General features: G+C 43.5%; 1 protein-coding gene across 5 annotated transcripts in view; it reads left to right on the top strand.

Moving 5' to 3' along the window:
* Positions 1-18797, top strand: part of TBC1D22A (TBC1 domain family member 22A) — a 1763002-nt gene that overhangs the window by 1119679 nt on the left and 624526 nt on the right. For all 5 annotated transcript variants that reach the window (XM_069229720.1, XM_069229719.1, XM_069229718.1 and 2 more), the window contains exon 11: positions 11640-11767. In XM_069229720.1, coding sequence (XP_069085821.1) covers positions 11640-11767 — 128 coding nt within the window. The remainder of the gene's footprint in view (positions 1-11639; positions 11768-18797) is intronic.

Here is an 18797-nt window from a genome sequence, read left to right as displayed (position 1 = left end):
AATAGTTTTCTTGGCCATGAAGTACTGTCCAGGTCCAGAGATTCAGGATAAAGCGTTAGGCACCGCTCTACTGTCTCTTACCAGGTTGATAGGAATTCTCTCCTCATCCAACAGCATTTCTCTCTCTTTCTTTCCCATGCGTTTTCATTCCATATGTGAGGTTGTGACCGGTTTGTACGTGGCTACGTGAATGTCCTTGAGCACATCAATGTGACCCAGTTTCACACCATGGTGCTGAATGTGTTTTTTTTTTTAACTCTCTCAGCTCTTCTCCAAGTCAGCCCACTCCAGCCCCCTGAGGATTAATTAACAGTCCCACCATTTCTTAGCACATTTGCTTCCGCAACATGGGTAGAAACACACCCTTATGACTCCAAAGTCCCTTTCTCTCAAAGGAAAAAACAGTTAATTAAATCTATTAGCAAATTGATGTGGCTTAGAAGAGAGGTTTACTGATATAAATTATATTGTCTGAGAGCACTTTGAAGTTAATCTGTTCTCCACCTCTTTCGGGTGTGCATACCACAGTTATCCCTAAGCTACAGCAGGATCAGCTAAAAGAAAGAGGATCCCCCCGATTTGGCAGTTTCACTTTAGTCAGGTGTGACTTTACAGAAATAATGCTAGCGATGTAGAGCAAAAATCCAATGTGTCGGCTGAATTTATTTTCTTTAATTACAGATATTCTATGAAAATGTTGTTTCTTTGTATTTCCTGGCAGAAGGTAGTCAAAATAAGTTTCGAGCCCAAATTGATATTTTAAAATACTTCAGCATGGCTGTCTGCATATATTTGTAGAAACCGCGGCTGCTAGGCCCATGTTGTCTCCCTGGGTGCAGGTAGAGCAACATTTTACTTCTTAGATGTGCACAATAAGCAAATATGCCTAACATTCTGATGTACATTCGTACATTACATACAGAGTTCTAATTCTGGCATTTTAAAAGCAAGCCTGGCTATACGTTTTATTTTTCACGCACTGGGCTGCTACATGGCAGTGCTAAAACCTTTTGCTGGTTAGCCATTTCCTACTAACTGCAATAGTGGAACAGGTATTAGAAATCAAAAACACGAGGACAGGGTTTTTTTTTTTTTACTGAAAATAGCTTTTCCCAAATGAATGAGTCATTATTTCTTAACCTAATATTTTGATACCTTTCTCACTTGCTTCAGTGAGATCTTTAGTCTCAAAAGGGGCTCGCCCTTTATTCTAACAAATATATTTTACCCAGTACTTTTTTTTTAGAGAAAATTGTGAAAAGTGGATAATTTTGGGGTGAGAATGGGGCCTCTGTGGGATGGGATTAGATAATCTAATTGTTATGTCCAATACCAAAATTGTTTTGAGGGGATTAAAAAACTGGGACTAACTGGACAGATTTAACAGTAAATTGTGTCTATTAGGAGGAGCAGTAGTTGGAATACTATCGTCAGATATATCTTATACTGCACACCTTTAGGTTGGAGAGCATAAGGATAGACTGATGTTTGAACAAGCTGTGATTGGGACTACAGTGCTTTAGCAAAGACGACATAAGCAGGGGAAAGCATATTGTGCAATTGGGAAATCCATCAATCCTTCAAAAAATGTTTCTCACAGTATTAAGTGTTCTTGTTTCAAGCGTTTACAAGGGAGAAACTGTTACAGGTGTTTGTTCAACTATTGTTGAGGGACTGGAACTACAACCACCCTGTGATTTGACAGGGAGACAAACTTTACCTATACCACCTCGCAGAGAACTCTCATAAACATCAGGAAAATGTTGAAACAGAGTACTCTGGGGTCTGTGAGGAAACACAGAAGAGCAAGCAGGAGTTCGTAAGGAAACAAATCATGAATGATGCAAATTCGAATAGATTAATTGAAAGTCAATGGGCATCAAGAGGCTTCAGTAGTCAGTCATAGGTGATCTTTAGGAAGGAAATACATGGCAGAGGTTAGTATATGCAGGAAGCGGATTGGTTGATCCACATACACAACATACATTGAGAACTCATAGCCTCAACTCAACAGGTCATGGCTGTTGTGGTATCCATGGTATGAATAGATGAGGACAAGGATAAGGAGTATCAGCCTTCATTTAAAAGCGGAGGTCCAAATGGTCTTCAGAATAATATTTTGGAAGGATGGTCAAATTTTGGCAAGCAATATTGATGCCAGTGATGAAGGGAGGGGGGCAAGGGGTATAGAGAACCATGTCATATTCTGGTGTTCCTTCAAGGTTCAATGTCGTAAAGAAAATATATAGCCCCAGTTCATGAACATATTGGTTGATTATTCTCAAGGATCCCTGTGACAAAATATTTGCAAACCATTTGTTGAAAGGAGCAGGTTTGTGCTCTCTCCGATGTTTATCTCAGTTTCCAGACTATGAATTCTTTATTCTGTTAAACACAGGTATGTTCAACATTATTGGGAGAGAACTGTCTAAAATACAGTCAAAGTTATTAACATTTCTTGGCCAGAATCATTCAACAATTCCACATGTATTTGTGGTGGTACTCAACCTATGGCCCTCTTGCCCTAGGGCCTATCTGATCCAGATTCTGTTTTTGTTTGTTGCCAAAAAATGAGCCTTTCAACTAGAAGAAATAAAGAACCAAACACGAGAGGACGGTGAAGGGTAAATTATTGAAAGATTGTTCATGTTTGAAAGGATGATTAGAATACCCTTCCATAGTTGAAGCAACTGACTCAAAGTACCCATTCAAAAGAATTTGTAGACATTAGTTAAATTGTAATGTTAACTGCTCACCTACTGATGTAAGTAAAAACTGTAGCCGGTTGATAAAGTAGGTTTAGTGAGCTGGAAGTGTTTTCTTTCTTGTATGGTATTATCTCTCCACTAGCTAGGCGGTAATGCATGTGAGACAAATTCAGCCAGATGTCCGTAATGATGGTAAAAGGATCCTGGCTTGGAGTTGAGGGAAATAATGGGATTTGTCAGGGCTAAACTCGGTATTTAGAAGCAGTAGCCCATGTTTTATTCAAATGCAAAGACAAATTCAAAACAAAGACAGCAATTACCTAAAGGCAAAATGTATTATTCCTAATTTCTTTATGACATACAGATTTGAACCCACCCTCCATTCAAGTGATATGACTGATGTGTGGTTTCAAATGTAATTTGACTTTTATGAAATAGAAAGCTAAGTGCTATCTGTTAATGAATAAAGATAAATTTATCTTTTAAGTTGGAATGTGGGTAGTCCAAATTCATTGTAATATTCACTTTAATTAGAAATAGTAATATTTCTTCAACAATGTGCGCATGGTTTACATATTCTAAACCAGCATTTCGCAAACTGTGGGTCGTGGGTTGTGACACGATTTATGATGGGTTGAAAAAGTCTGATCAATAAATAAAGATGCCTTTAAATTCTGTGTTTAAGGTGTTACAGTTGCCATTGATTCAAAGATAGAAGTCAAACACCAGGCAATGTCATCTGACAAACTGCTGCTTTTCTTTTATCATGGGATTGCTGTTTACTTTTCGTCCTCTGACTGCAAAGTGAGAGGGGTTTTTACAGTGAATTAGGGGCTAATCTTGCTGAGTACAGGGATTATGAAAGGAGGGGCTGCAGGATGTCTTTGTTTTTGCAACGCAACACAAAATGTAAATACCTATAAATGAACTGTATGCATTCAGCAGTTACAAAAGCAAAAATCAGACACTTTACTTGGGATGCACAGATATACAAGTTACTTACCTCCGGTAACAATATATCTGGTAGAGACATATTCTAGTTGCAGATTCCTTACTTTAGAATTTTTCCCCAGGCGTCAGACTGTATCCAGAGATTTTTTATTCACGCAATACCCTTGCACATCGTTAGGTGATGACGTCGACTCTGTGGGTGTCGTAGCCACCGTGATGACGTCAGGAGTAGTACATAGATGCCGCCTCAGCGCAGTGATGTCAGTTTCTTTGCACTACTTTCCACGCCAAAGAGCAGTGCCCGCAAAGAACATTGAAATTGATGCACCAGAGCTAAGGCCCTGAATGGTGAAGCCCTGTCCCTAGAAATCTGTCCGCAAATGGGGAGGATGGGTGGGTCGGTAAGGAATCTGCAACTAGAATATGTCTCTACCAGATATATCGTTACCAAAGGTAAGTAACTTGTGCATCTAATAGAGACATCTAGTTGCAGATTCCTTACTTTAAGACAGATACCCAAGCAATGCCATCCTCGGAAGTGAGCTGCAAACCAAGATCATACTAGAGAGTCCTGCAGGACCGAACAACCAAAGTAGGCGTCCCTACAGACCTGACTGTACAGGCAGTATTGTTTAGTAAATGTGCACAAGGATGCCCACGTAGCTGCCTGGCAGATATCCAGGACAGGAACTCCGCGTGCTAACATGGTGGAAGCAGCAGTTGCACTGGTGGAATGAATGCACAAGCCCTCAGGGGGTTGCTTTTTTGCCATAGCTGTGTCTTTGATGCAAAGAAGTACCCATCATGAGATGGTATGTTTTTGCACTGTCTTCCCTTTCTTTGCACCCACATATCCAACGACGAGTTGATCGTCCACCTGCAAATCTTTAGTACGATTGAGAAAGAACACCAAAGCTCTTTTTAGATCCAGGCAGTGGAGTCTCTCCTCCTCATGAGAAGGATGTGAAGGTGTGTAAAAAGTAGGCAAAGTGAGGGACTGGCCTACATGAAAACGTGTAATGACTTTGGGAAGGAAGGAAGCTTTAGTGCGTAACACCACTTTGCCAGGGTGCACAGACAAAAAATGGAGGCTTAGAAGGTAGAGCCTGAAGCTCACTCACTCTGCAAGCAGAAGTAATTGCAACAAGAAAAACAGTTTTGAAAGTAAGAAGCCATAAGGGACAATTGTGTATCGGCTCAAAAGGAGCACACATTAAGTAAGTAAGGACAAGATTGAGGTCCCACTGAGGCATGATAAACGGAGTGGGAGGAAACAAGTGGGTGAGGCCCTTACGGAATCTACTAACAGTAGGAGACTTAAAGAGTTAAGGCTGATCAGGCAACCTAAGAAAGGCTGAGATAGCCGATAAATAGCCCTTAAGGGTGCCCAAAGCAGAACCCTGCTGGGCCAAAGAAAGAATGAACAAAAGAATGACAGAAAGAGGAACAGAGAGGGGATCAACAGATTAGTGGTACACCATGCCACAAATTTATGCCAATGACAGGAGTATACCGTTTTGGTGGAGGGACGCCTGGCTGCCAAGATTACATCACAGACTTCAGGTGGAAGATCATAAGCCACCAACTGTCGCCGATCAATCTCCATGCATGAACTGCTGCGACAGAAGATACTCCCGAATGGGCAGTCTGAGTGGAGGATCAGTGCCATACTCAGGAGCTCTGGATACCACACTCTCCATGCCCAGTCCGGAGCCACCAAGATTACTTGGGCCTAGACGTTCTTGATCTTCTTGAGAACTCTGGACAGAAGTGGTATAGGCAAAAAGGTGTAAAGGATGTCGGAGTTCCACTCAAGACAGGAAAAAATCTCCAATTGAGTGCTGCCTTGAAAACTCCAACACGCAAAAGAGGTGACACTGCACCTTCTCTGCGGAGGCCAACAGATCTAACCAAGGCTCTCCTCACCGATGAAAGAGACATTGCACCATCTCTGGATGGAGACGCCATTCGTAATCGGCTATGCATTGACGGCTGAGTTTGTCTGCTCTGGTGGTCAGAGAGCCTGCCAGATGTTGAACCACCAGGGTGATGTCCTGATGTGCCAGCCATGTCCAGAGGTGCAGCGCCTCCTGACAAAGGGTCCAGGACCCTACTCTGCCCTGTTTGTTGTAGTACCACATGATGTTAGTGTTGTCCGTGAACACTTGCACTACTTTCCATTTGAGAGAGGAAAGAAATGCTTTCAATGCAAGTCTGATCACCTATAGCTCCAGAAGATTGATATGGAGCCCAGACTCCACTGGAGACAAGAGGCCTCTGATCTCCATCTCTCCCATGTGGCTGACACATCCCAGAAGTGACGCGTCCATCACTATGGATAGATCTGGTTGGGGAACGGAAAGGGATCTGCCGTTGAACCACTGCCAAATCGAATGCCACCACTGCAGGTCTTTCACAGTCCCCTCTGAGATCTGGACCATTTCGGAGAGATTTCCCTTATGTTGCACCCACTGGAACTTCAAGTCCCACTGCAGAGCCCGCATATACCATCTGGCATGTATCACTAGCAGGATGCAAGATGCAGGAGGCCATGAGGCCCAGCAGCCTCAGAGTCAGTCTCACCGAAACCCAAAATAGAGGCTGAAAGATCAGAATCATAGCCTGAATATCCTGGACTCGCTTTTCAGGAGGACAGGCCCGAAATTGCACTGTGTCTAGAACAGCTCCAATGAAAGGGAGTGTCTGAGTGGGAGTCAAGTGTGACTTCCTCACATTCATAGTGAACCCCTTTATGTGCAGGAGGTTGAAAGTGGGAGATGACTTTCTGGGGCGAGTCCGCCTTCAACAGCCAGTCGTCGAGGTAGGGGAAGACTGCAACCCCCAACCTGCACAGATGAGCTGCAACCACTACCATCACTTTCGTGAACACCGGAGGGGTGCTGGTAAGGCAGAAGGGGAGCACGGTAACTTGAAAGTGCTCGTGACCTACCACGAATCATAGGTAACGTCTGTGGGCAGGCAGGATGAGAATATGGAAATAAGCATCCTGCAAGTCCAACATTACCATCCAGTCTCTTGGGTCCAAGGCAGACAGAACCTGAGCCAGAATTTCTCTTTCATGAGGAAGAGATTGAGGGCCCAAAGGTCTAGGATAGGACGTAAGCCCTTGTCTTTTTTTGGCACCAGAAAGTAGCGGGAATAACAACCACAACCTACTTCTAGCCCAGGGACCCTCTGTATGGCTCCCTTGGCCAAGACAGCTGCGAGTTCCTGGCGGAGAAGTGCCAAATGATCCTCCAGAATACGGCTGAATGATGGAGGCATGGCTGGTGGGGCAGACTCGAAAAGGAGAGAGTAGCCCCTTCGAACGATCTGACATACTCACCTGTCCATAGTGATGGATTCCCAGTGGGGCAGGTGATGGCGAATCCAGCCACCTACTGGACCAGAGTGAGAGGACAGACCAGGAGGGTTTGGTGTCTTCAGAAGGGGCAGGGGTGGACTGGGCAGACTTCTGGTTCCCTGCCCCACGACCACGTGGGATTCCGTGTCCCCAGAAATGCAGCAGCTGAACAGCATGGGTGGCACGGTGGCTGGGAAAGGGACACAACAGGGAGCCTCTTCCGTGGCAACGAAACGGGCGAAAGGTGGACTGTTGGGGATGAGGGACAGTGGAAAGGCCGAGGGATCAAGCAGTAGCCCGGGAGTCCTTGAACCTCTCCAGCGCTGAGTCCGCCTTGTCTCCAAAGAGACAGGAGCCATCAAAGGGCATGTCCATAAGGGACTTTTGGACATCCCCTGAGAAACCAGATATTCATAACCAGGTGTGGCTTCGCAAGGCCACCGTTGTCGCAACCAATCTACCCAGAGATTGTGTCCAGCCCTCATTGGATAGTGAACTTTGCTGCATCTCTCCCATCGGTGACAACTTGGGAGATGATGCAAAAACAATAGATGATGGACGGAATGCAGAGCAAATCAGACATTTACCCCTGTCACAGATCCCAGTTTAATTGGGAGATGATAGCACGGGCCTCCTCTGATATCTGCAGCAGAACTTGTGCGACAGAATCCCATAGAGAGTGAGTATAATGCCCAAAGGACATGCAGTGTTCACTGACTGCAGCGCTATACTAGAGGAAGAAAACATCTTCTTCCCAAATTGTTCCAGCCTTTTTGATTCCCTATCCGGCAGTGCGGAAGGGAATGTGCCAGAGGGTAAGGATGCCTGGATAGCAATGCTCTCAGGCGTGGGGTGTTGGGCCAGGAATTTAGGGTCATATGGGGTGGGCCGATAGCAGCATGTGATTGTCCTATTCCCAGGAGTCCCTGTGTTGGGTCTGGACCACGTACCCAAAAGGACATTGGTGAGATCTTCATCAAGAGGCTCAGAGGTGAAAGCCCCTGGTTGAAGCACCTCCGTCAGGAGATTAGACCTGACCTGAACAGTAGTCAGCTCGAGGCTGAGGACCTCAACCGCCCTACTGACCACCATGAAATAAGTAGCTTCCTCCAACGTAGCCATGATAGGATGAGACAGCATGCCAGCATCTGGTGAGGTATCCAGACCACTGGCCTCGCCCAACTACTGTGCCCAGTCAGGTTAGGATCATCCTGGTATTCATAAGGGTCCAGGGACCCCTCCAACCCTTCCCCAAATTCGAACCCATAAGAATAAGGGTCAGAATCCAACCCTGGGTGAATAGGCCCCATCGAAGAAGGAGGCGGCATCAGCCGATGCCGTTCCGACTCTGAGTCATCAGGGATCAGGATCGGGTTGACGTCGATAGTGGGCATCACTGATGTTGAGAGCATCGACATGCGAACCGGGGAAGGTCTCAATGGTACGACTGGTATCAGTACGGATCTGAGAGCAGATCCAGAGAGGACTTAGGTGGCTGGAGCCACCGGCGTGGAACCCGAAGGCCCTCCAACTGAACCCCCTGGGCCCAAAGGCGCCGTAGCGGGGACGGACTGCCCAAAAATGAGGCGCATGGCCTTGTAGAATTCCTTTAATTGGGCAAGGGTCGCCCCGGCTCCTGGAAACTCGGGGAGATGCAGAGTAGACCAAAAAGCAGACTCTGAGGACGAAGGCCATGAGTGTTGACGTTCCTCCCACGTTGCATCGGCCGAGCGACGGAGTGCAGTCAAAGGATGATGAGATTTCTTCTTCTCACCTTGACCTGAAGACTTCAAGGAAGACGAGTTGTGGTGGTTCAGTGACCGGTCTCGAGACCAGGACCTATGCGGAGTTGAGTCCGGTCTGCCATAAGCTTGAGGGACTGCTCCCTTAAGGCCTTCTGGTGCATGGCCCGGCACTCGGTGCACGACTTTGGGTTGAGCTCGCGCTCCAGGCACCACAAACAGACCTGATGCAGATCCATCACCGACATCATGCGGAGACAGTCCTCGCAATGTTTGAAGCCGGTCTTCAGGGACATCTTTGATGCACCAAAAATGTGACCAAAAAAACTTGACAAAAGAGTCAAAGTCGGTACCTGAGGTAGATCTCTCTGGATCAGCGCGTGGCGCGGAAAGAAAAGAACTGACATCACAGCACTGAGGCGGCATTTATGTACTACTCCCGACATCATCACAGCGACTACGACGCCAACAACGCCTGCGGGGTCGACCGATGCCACCTAACGATGCAGAAGGGTAATGCTTGAAGAAAAAAACTCAGGATCCAGTCTGACGCCTAGGGGAAATTCTAAGGTAAGGAATATGCAACTAGAAGTCTCTATCAGGTGATAAATATCCACATGAACCCCTTTTCCACACATTATCATTTCAGTGTGCCATACTTTTATCAGATAAACTGTATGGTCCTGATTCACAAAGATAATCTTACACACTTTTGTATGAGTGTACTATGTTTTTTGGGGTATTCACAAGCTTCAAGTTAATAGTAAGTTTACGACTGTAGAGGGCAAGCCTATCTTTTGCAAAGAACACCTAACATAAAAAGATACAACAGGCCTATCTGATTATGTGCAGAGTTTCTTAGTCCTGACTGGGAAGTTTCCACACTCGTAAACTTGCTATTAACTAGGAGTTTGTGAATACCAAAAAGATTAGTAAACTTACACCATGGTGTAAGTATAACTTTGTGAACCAGTCCCCCAGTCGTTTCAATGGAAAATGTACTGTCTGTAAATGACCATGCGCTTCTTCACAATGCTTTAGTTGCATTGCAAACATCACCCCTCCTCATGTCCGTTAATGGTTGGTGGGCCGTGAAAGTTTGCCATTCTGAAAAGTGGGTTGTGGTCTAAAAAGTTAAGAAACCACTGTTCCAAATAATTATAAAACTATTTCTAAAGATGGTGTTATCAGCATTTGTATGAGGAAAAACTAGTGGACATCCGACCCTGATATAATAATATCCAATACATTAGTCATTTACTATCTTAGATAATGTTTGTAGGAGATTTACTAACCGAGAACATGCTACCACCTTAAAAATGGTCAAAGATGTACTCCTCCCAAAATGTGAGTAAATTCATTTGCAGGGTGGAAAGGAAGGGATAGACAGTTCAGGGAAATCCAGGAAGTTATTCATCTGGATCACAGGGTGTCACCCCAGGGAATATCATGAATATAGTAGCCCCTAATGACAAGGTAGAGAACACATAGACGTTCACCCCCTTGGCTCTTCAGGGGGGCCATAGAAAACCTTAATGTCTACCCCTGTTGAGGAATTCATGCTTCCATGGTTGATGACCCTCAGAGACCTGCATACCTCAACCACCACCTCTCCCTCTACACTCTCACCAGATATCTCTGCTCCACCCAACTGGCCCTGGCCACCATCCCACAGCTCTGCAAGACCACTGCTGGAGGAAGATCCTTCTCCTACATCACTGCGGAGACCTGGAACTCCCTGTCTCTGCACCTCAGGCAATCACCATTGCTGCCACAATGCCGGAAGGACCTCAAGACCTGGCTCTTCAACTAATCCGCAGATACACCCCACCCCCATCTCTGAGCAGCTTGAGACTTTAATTGGTTAGTATTCACGTTTTATAAGAACCCTGACTGATTGAATGATGATACAGCACTCTCCTCCTGAATCATGCATGCCTGGAGCAATATGTCACCATCCTACCCTGACTCAGACAGAAAGGTATGTCTGGTCCTTTGTCACACAGAGTGAAGCACCCTGCAATGAGGGGTGCCTTTTGTAGTTGCAGTGGAGAAAGCAGAACCAAGGAGGATTTGCACTGGAACGCTCCTGGTGCCAGACCACCCTCAGTCATGAAGGTGTTGGAGTCAGAAACTTGAAGAGGGTGAAGGCACCATGCCCTGATGGCCATCCATCCATTCCAAAAAAAAAAAAAACACCAGTAGACGAGCAGTTATGGATTGGACCACAAATCACTCCACATGGCAGAGTCAAATTGCCTGTTGGCTTGATGGGGAAAAAAAGTACAGTGCAGCGAGGTGGTCCGGTTATGCCGCACCTCACCCTCTCTCGAAATTCTGAGAGAGTTCTAGGCAGCTATCTTTGTGAAGGAATAATACCCTTCACAACATTAAAGTAATGAGCACGCTATGCAGTTACCTTCCATTTCATGATCTGATGGAATAGCTTATTTCTATGAAAATGACATCTGCATCAGTTCTTAAGGGATACTCTTTGGAAATACTATGCAAATTGATTTTATGTTGTATGAAACTGATTCATGAAATGCATTCAGACACTGTTGTTGCTCGTGCTGTTAAAAACTGCAAAATAGAGGAAGATATTACCGGGCCATTTTTGGGAATGGCTATAGATTTGAAAAAGACCTTTCTCACAGACCTTTGCTTCTGTGCCCGTTCGTTGATAGCGTTTACTAAGTGTATTATTACGTCAAGGAGATAATCTTTTTTCTCATTTTGTTGGCATGTTTCTAAATATACCACTATTTTAACATTTTCTTACATTGTCATAATGTTTTGATTAGAATTATTATGTCATAATGTTTTGATTAGAATTGACACTCATTTACAAGTACCGTCTGTGTCTCTTTCTAGAACAAGTACACAGGCACTTGCTCAGGCACGACGTGAAATATTTGCAATTTGCCTTTCGATGGATGAATAACTTGTTGATGAGAGAAGTTCCTCTGCGGTGTACCATAAGGCTCTGGGATACATACCAGGTAAGCTCTTTCGTTGATGCCTGAATGATTCCAATTACACATATACCGGCCACTAATTCCACTAGATTCTGATGGTTTTCCTCTATAATTTTGCTTTGCCAATCTTGCACACTCCAAATAATTGTAAAGTGGACACAAGAGCACATAGCTCTACATGCTCGGATGAGAGCAACTCTCAAACCATACACTGCTTATAATGATAATGTAGGTAGCCTTTTTCTGCAGGCATTTCCCAAGTCGTTACATTTAATGCATGAGTAGATGTGGGCGAGCTCTAAATTAAGAGGTAGAGGTAAGCCGAGAGTCTGGCTTTAAGTGCATTTGTTACTAACAGGCCTATGAAAGAGTTTGGCATTTAAATTGTGCAACAAACATCATATAAAAATATCATAAATTCACTACAACATTTCGAAAATGTGTTTCTTCAACAAGCGGGAACATTTCACCTAAGTACAAATTGTATCATGATCCTGCTTTCTGCGATGTGTCAAGTAGAAAGGAGTTGAGCTTTTCATTTTTGCATCTTGAGCAAATACACCGACTTAAAAAATCTCCATGCTTAGTGCATGTGGTGCAAGTAGCAGAGCTGAGAAACACAGCACAGTAACTGCCTTTGGATTTTCACTACTGGTCTGCCATTAATGTGCTCTTCAAAACACATTTATTTTTCTTTGTCTGTTGTCTAATTTTACCTTACCACTTTCGTTAGTGCGAGAATTTCCTGTTGTTTCTTGAGTTGATGTAACATCGGTCTACTCGAGTAGCAGTGGGGATTTCCACTACTGAATCAGCAACTCTATAGCTTGACTTTGAGTGACTGATTTCGCTAAAAATGTGCACATCCGCACATCACAGGCATTTGCCAAAGAGTTGCACGGTGATTCATGAAACTCTAAAGGAGTACTCACAGCATTCTAGGGCCCAGGGACTGGATAGGGCACCACTTGTCAGATCAGGAGTCTCTCCAGAGACTCCAGGTGCTGGTAGAGAGAAGTCTTTGCTGTCCCTGAGATTTCAAACAACAGGAGGCAAGCTCTACATCAATCCCTTGGAGATTTCTTCACAAGATGGAAGGCACACAAAGTTCAGTCTTTGCCCTCTTATTCTGGCAGAAGCAGCAACTGCAGGATAGCCCCACCAAGCACAGTCACAGGCAGGGCAGCTCTTCCTCCTCAGCTCTTCAGCTCGCCTCCAGGCAGAGGTTCCTCTTGTTTCCAGAAGGTTTCCTAAAGTCTGTGGTTTTGGGTGCCCTTCTTATACCTAATTTCTCCTTTGAAGTAGGTCTACTTCAAAGTAAAGCCTCTTTTGAATGTGAAATCCTGCCTTGCCCAGGCCAGGCCCCAGACACTCACCAGGGGGTTGGAGACTGCATTGTGTGAGGACAGGCACAGCCCTTTCAGGTGTAAGTGACCACTCCTCCCCTCCCTGCTAGCACAGATGGCTCATCAGGAAATGCAGACTACACCCCAGCTCCCTTTGTGTCACTGTCTAGTGTGAGGTGCAACCAGCCCAACTGTCAAACTGACACAGACAGGGAATCCACAAACAGGCAGAGTCACAGAAATGGTATAAGCAAGAAAATGCTCACTTTCTAAAAGTGGCATTTTCAAACACACAATCTTAAAATCAACTTTACAAAATCTGTATTTTTAAATTGTGAGCTCAGAGACCCAAACTCCACATGTCCATCCACTCCCAAAGGGAATCTACACTTTAATCAGATTTAAAGGTAGCCCCCATGTTAACCTATGAAAGGGATAGGCCTTGCAACAGCGAAAAACGAATTTAGCTATATTTCACTGTCAGGACATATAAAACACATTACTATATGTCCTAGCTTAACCATGCACTGCACCCTACCCTTGGGGCTACCCAGGGCCTACCTTAGGGGTGTCTGACATGTAAGAAAGGGAAGGTTTAGGCCTGGCAAGTGGGTACACTTGGCAAGTCGAATTTACAGATAAACTGCACACACAGACACTGGAGTAGCAGGTCTGAGACATGATTACAGAGCTACTTATGTGGGTGGCACAACCAGTGCTGCAGGCCCACTAGTGGCATTTGATTTACAGGCCCTGGCACCTCCAGTGCACTTTACTAGGGACTTACTAGTAAATCAAATATGCCAATCATGGATAAACCAATCAACAATACAATTTACACAGAGAGCATATGCACTTTAGCACTGGTTAGCAGTGGCAAAGTGCTCAGAGTTCAAAAGCCAACAGAAAAAATAGGAGGCTGGGGGCAAAAAGATTAGGGGTGACCCTGCATAAGCAAAAAAGTCCAACAGTTCATATGACAAATTTTGGCTGTTATCTCTAGACCCCTGGATCTGTGAACTAGTGTCTAGCTCACTAAAACATCAAGCACCTCCTTTTGACTCTCAGGGTTAGTGAGATCAAGCAGTCAAGCCTTAGTCTCCATAGTGATATAGTTTTAGAATTTAAGATACACTGAACATTTAAGTAGCACTTACGTATTGCTCAGTAGATTTTAGGCACTCGAAGTAATCATTATAATAAAAAAGAAGACTTTAATTTACTTAATGGTTTTGCAGTTTTGGTTCAGGTCTGAACTAGCTTATGCTACAGCTATGGGGAAAAGCTGTGTGTTAATATTTTAATTGTACGGCTGGACACTGAATGTCTGGTTGGCCTTTTTGAGGTCCTGGGTAAGTCCCTTGAGACTTCCACCTCTGGTAATGACTTCCTTATTTTGCATGTCCTGAGAGATGTGGCACCTATATGGGGAATGGTTTCAGTACAAAAGCTTTGACCTCTAGCCCTTCTGTACATGGATTTGAGTGCATTCATCTCTCGATGTTGCAGCAGGCAGGCTCCTCTTTAAACTAACCTGCCATTCCCCTCCTCAATTAAGCATCCTGATTCCTGGGTTACCAGTAAACATTGAGCCTTTAGCTGTGGTTATCAACTTACTTTTTAGCTACCTGTGTAAGGAAAGGAAAGATAAGCTTACAGGAAAACACACCAAGTAGCTACATAGCATAGAATAAATTAACCACAATGCATAGGTGCTCCACATAAAAGCAAGGGTGTAATCTTTGAGTACTAAAGAACTTGACATATAGACTAGGAATGACTTGAAGGCAATGTAATGTATAAAAGAATAACTTGTGACACAAAACATTTCCAAGAATAAGCCACAATGTATGGTGCAGCAAAAGCTTGTGAGACTATCAATCCTTTATCAGAAATGTATTTTTCCTGAAACAAAATATAACCTTCTGAAAGCACAGGGTTACTTAGATTCTAGTTGCAATTGCTCTACTTTTTCTCTACCTGATGGAGGAAGATTCCTCTTGCTTCACTGTTTTCTGAACTTTCACTCTTCAGGAGTTGCATAGATTCCATTGGACATGAACTTAGTTACTTTGGCCTTGTAAGGAAGCTAAAGTCAGAAGGATACAGGATAGAGCTAGACAATTTATCTCTCCACAGTGTCCTATCAGGCAAGGTGTTTTCCTTCTTCCATAAAGGCAGTTCTTATAGAATGACCATGAAGGCTTTTTTTAAAAATTGTAACTCAGTCCGTCATTGCCAACAACCCCAAAGAAAATCTCAAGCTTTTGCAGATGCCCTGCCTAATATCTTCAGCAATGTGAGAAGTTCCTGTTTCAGAAATAGGTTTTACTGCAGAAGCTATCCATGGGCCTTTTATCTATAGCAATTCAAGTTGTCAGAAGCCTGCTTACATTTTATCATTTTCCCTCTCCCACCACACACCTCCAAGACCTATCAGCACTTCGTCTAACGATCAAAAAAATGTCTCCAGTTTTCCATGTTCCATCTGTTGTCAGTTTGTGCTTTGAGCTGCTGCTGTAGACAATCAGAAGCTTGCAAAATTTCCTAAAATATTAGAAACTGGAGATTTTGATCTGTGTCACAGATTCATTCACATACCTTTGCTTCCTATTGTGCAAATATTTGACTTTAAACACAGTCGTTTTAGCTGCAATTAGAGAAAAGGGCCTTGTTAAATCTTACTCGCTAACTTTTAACTTTGTGCAGCTAAGGAACTGTTTGCTCTTAATTACAACTGGCTTTCATTGTGCCGAATATGGCCATTAAAACGTGTTGAACTTTTAGAGAAGAGTAAATGTAGTTGGGTTGTACCTAGCAGGCCAAGCTACTCCTCCAGATGTCGAATACCAGATGCCTGGGGTCCAAACATATTATATGGTGGGAACACGGTAAACTGATTGATTTCTTACATCACTCGTTTTAAATGCACCTTTTTGCATTAATTGTCAGTGCATATAATGGTGCCAAATTACCTATTGCCATGTCACGTCTTTTGTAATCTGGTCGCAAGTGCACAATTTGAAGTAGTATTCGGGAAGTCCACCTTCTTACAACAGCCTGTAACTGGAAAACACTTTGCAGTGTAGTAATAGTTATGTAAGTAGGTCTTTAAGGAATGTTAGAATGTTTGTGTGTAATAGAATTGATGGTTCGTCTTTTCACATTCATCGTGGATGCATTACTACATGCAGGTTTGACCATTTAAGTGTACAGCTTTAATGTTTAACAGCTGCACCACACAGCATCTTGCGTTGTCCTGAAAAAGACCATCTAGCCTAGCATCTCTATTGCTTAACACCTCGATGCATCATGGTGTAGGCGTGGCCTTCCCTTTGTGCCTGGCACATGATATGAAGCTTTCTTTTGTAATTGAATAACGGTTATCTGTATGACAACACAATGCAAATTCCCTTTGATATCACATTTATTTTAGTGCAATGACAATAACATATGCCAGTCATAAGCCTAACTATATTTTTGAATGTGTTATTTTAAAGCTGAAGTTGATTAGTAAAGGCTGTTTTGTTAGTACACTAGATTTTCATTAGCGGTGTTTTAAATGTCATAAGACCTATCATACTTGACTCCCTTAAGTGCTTTTTTCCATTTTGATTAGGGGCTTTCAACAAATAGGTTTGATTAAGATTTGTCATCAAGCACCTTGCATTGCCGCCGCTACAGCGCTGGGAGATAACATAACGCCATTCCTATTTGTGGCATTGTAATTGTGCAATTTGTCCGCTACAAAATATTTCCAGTACTTTTTCTATGACAATATATTGAATATTCTAATCAATTTGAAATGCCATCTTTATTCATTTGTTACGTTTGGGGGGAAAGGAGAGCCTCCAGCAATACTTTTTATTTGCTCATTATTATGCATTGCTGTTGTGATCTTTGGCAATCTATTCGGTAAAAGAATTTAAAAAAAAATAACTCTCAAACTTCCTCCACATCTGGGTTGTTTAAATACTTTCAAATTTGGGAATTACCATTGCCCAGCATCCCTCAGTAACTGCTGCTCAGTTTTCTTGTAGGAACAAACATAAGTGATCTGCTTGTGCAGGGAAACAATGCCAAAGTATTGGACTATTTCATGAGTTTGCCTTAAGCCATGCATACAATTTTTATTTTGTTTGCCAGTATAGCTGGACAATAGTACTGTAAGTGAATCATTTGAGTGCTCTTAAAAAAAGTTTTACTTGAGGACCAGCCTTTTTTAAAGATTGATTGATTTGCTCCTTGCAACATGTGGCTTATTTTGAAACATTTTCAGGATACTTGCAGAGGCAGATGTGCAATCCATATTAGCAAATCACTGATGTGCACAGAGAGTGTTTTGCCAACAGCGATGTAATTTGCAGTACTAATTATCTATTACTCTGCTGTATTTTGAATGTGTTACACTGTCTTAAATTATGAGATTTCTGGGCCTATATAACAAAGCTGCATAATGAGCACAACAAGTCCGGAAGACTATTGGCCAGGCTGGCTGTTAGAAACTGGGTTTCTGGTTGGCAGAGGTATGCACCTTGTCCAGGCAATAACCGCAGTCCTAGTTAGTGTAAGCCACAAAAACACCCTAAATTAACCTTTGCTCATCCCCTGCGAGCCTGGCCCAGAGTAGTCAGGCTTAATTTATAAGGCAATATCTTAAGTATTTGTGCAACACTTCAAACAGGTAAACATTGAAATATCCACACAAAAAGATACCACGCCTGGTTAGAAAAATAGAACTTAATTTAATAAATAAAACAAGACCAAAATAACTGAAATCCAATAAGAAGTTGAGATATGAAGAATACACTGTGAAATAGCTCTTAGAAATGAGAAGTGCCAACCGGGGAATCTGGTCGCACTGGACTGGGAAAAGTCAAAATTTTAGGCCAACTACAGTGGAGTGCAGACCAGCTACGAGGCCTGCTGAACAAAAGTACCTTAATCCTGGTTGTGTCAGCGTCAAGGATGCGGGGAGCAGACTGAAGTGGTGTGTTCATGTTAATCCCTGTAGTGGAGGCGATGCGCCGATCCTTTCCACACAGTAGTGAAGATGCATCGCTTTTTTCCATGCAATAGCGGTGATGCGTTGGGTCTGAGATGCAATGATTAAGAAAGCGATGCATGGAGGTAAATCCCAGCTGGAGAGGTGATGCATCAACTCTGATCCACACAAAGTGGCTGACTGCCAGTTCTGATACGCACAATATGGGTGATAAGTCAATTCTGATCCATGTCCTACTGCCATACAGTGCTTTGATCAAAATAAAATGAGGGGTCTGAGAATCAATTATGATGCAGCACACATCCTCCATTAACAGCGTCAAACAATAAATAGTGTGCTGTTCAGAAAACATTATGTTACCTAGTGAACCTAATTACGACTCTGGGTTTATTTATATGCCACAGGGCATCCCTTTTAGGAAGCAGAGTTCTCACCCACTGAGGTAGAACTTCATCATTGGACCAAGCCACTCACTGGACAGGCTCTGCAATGCCTAGTGGGCCCCACGAGGGGGCATTTTGCTGGAGATCATTTTTAATAACCGTGTGTGTTCTTGAGGACCCTAAGTCTCTGATGTGGGCCCTACAGGATTCCTTGGGCTAATTTAGGAGTAGATTGGGGGGATAAATGTCAAATTAATAACATGAACTAAGGGTATACAAAATACCTTAATTGTCCAGAGAAGTCCTAGTTAAGGTTAAAA

Source organism: Pleurodeles waltl, chromosome 4_1 (genome assembly GCF_031143425.1).
Source record: "Pleurodeles waltl isolate 20211129_DDA chromosome 4_1, aPleWal1.hap1.20221129, whole genome shotgun sequence".
Classification (NCBI taxonomy): Eukaryota; Metazoa; Chordata; class Amphibia; order Caudata; family Salamandridae; genus Pleurodeles; species Pleurodeles waltl.
The sequence above is the reverse complement of the archived record's forward strand: the minus strand, read 5'-3'. Positions and strand labels throughout refer to the sequence as shown.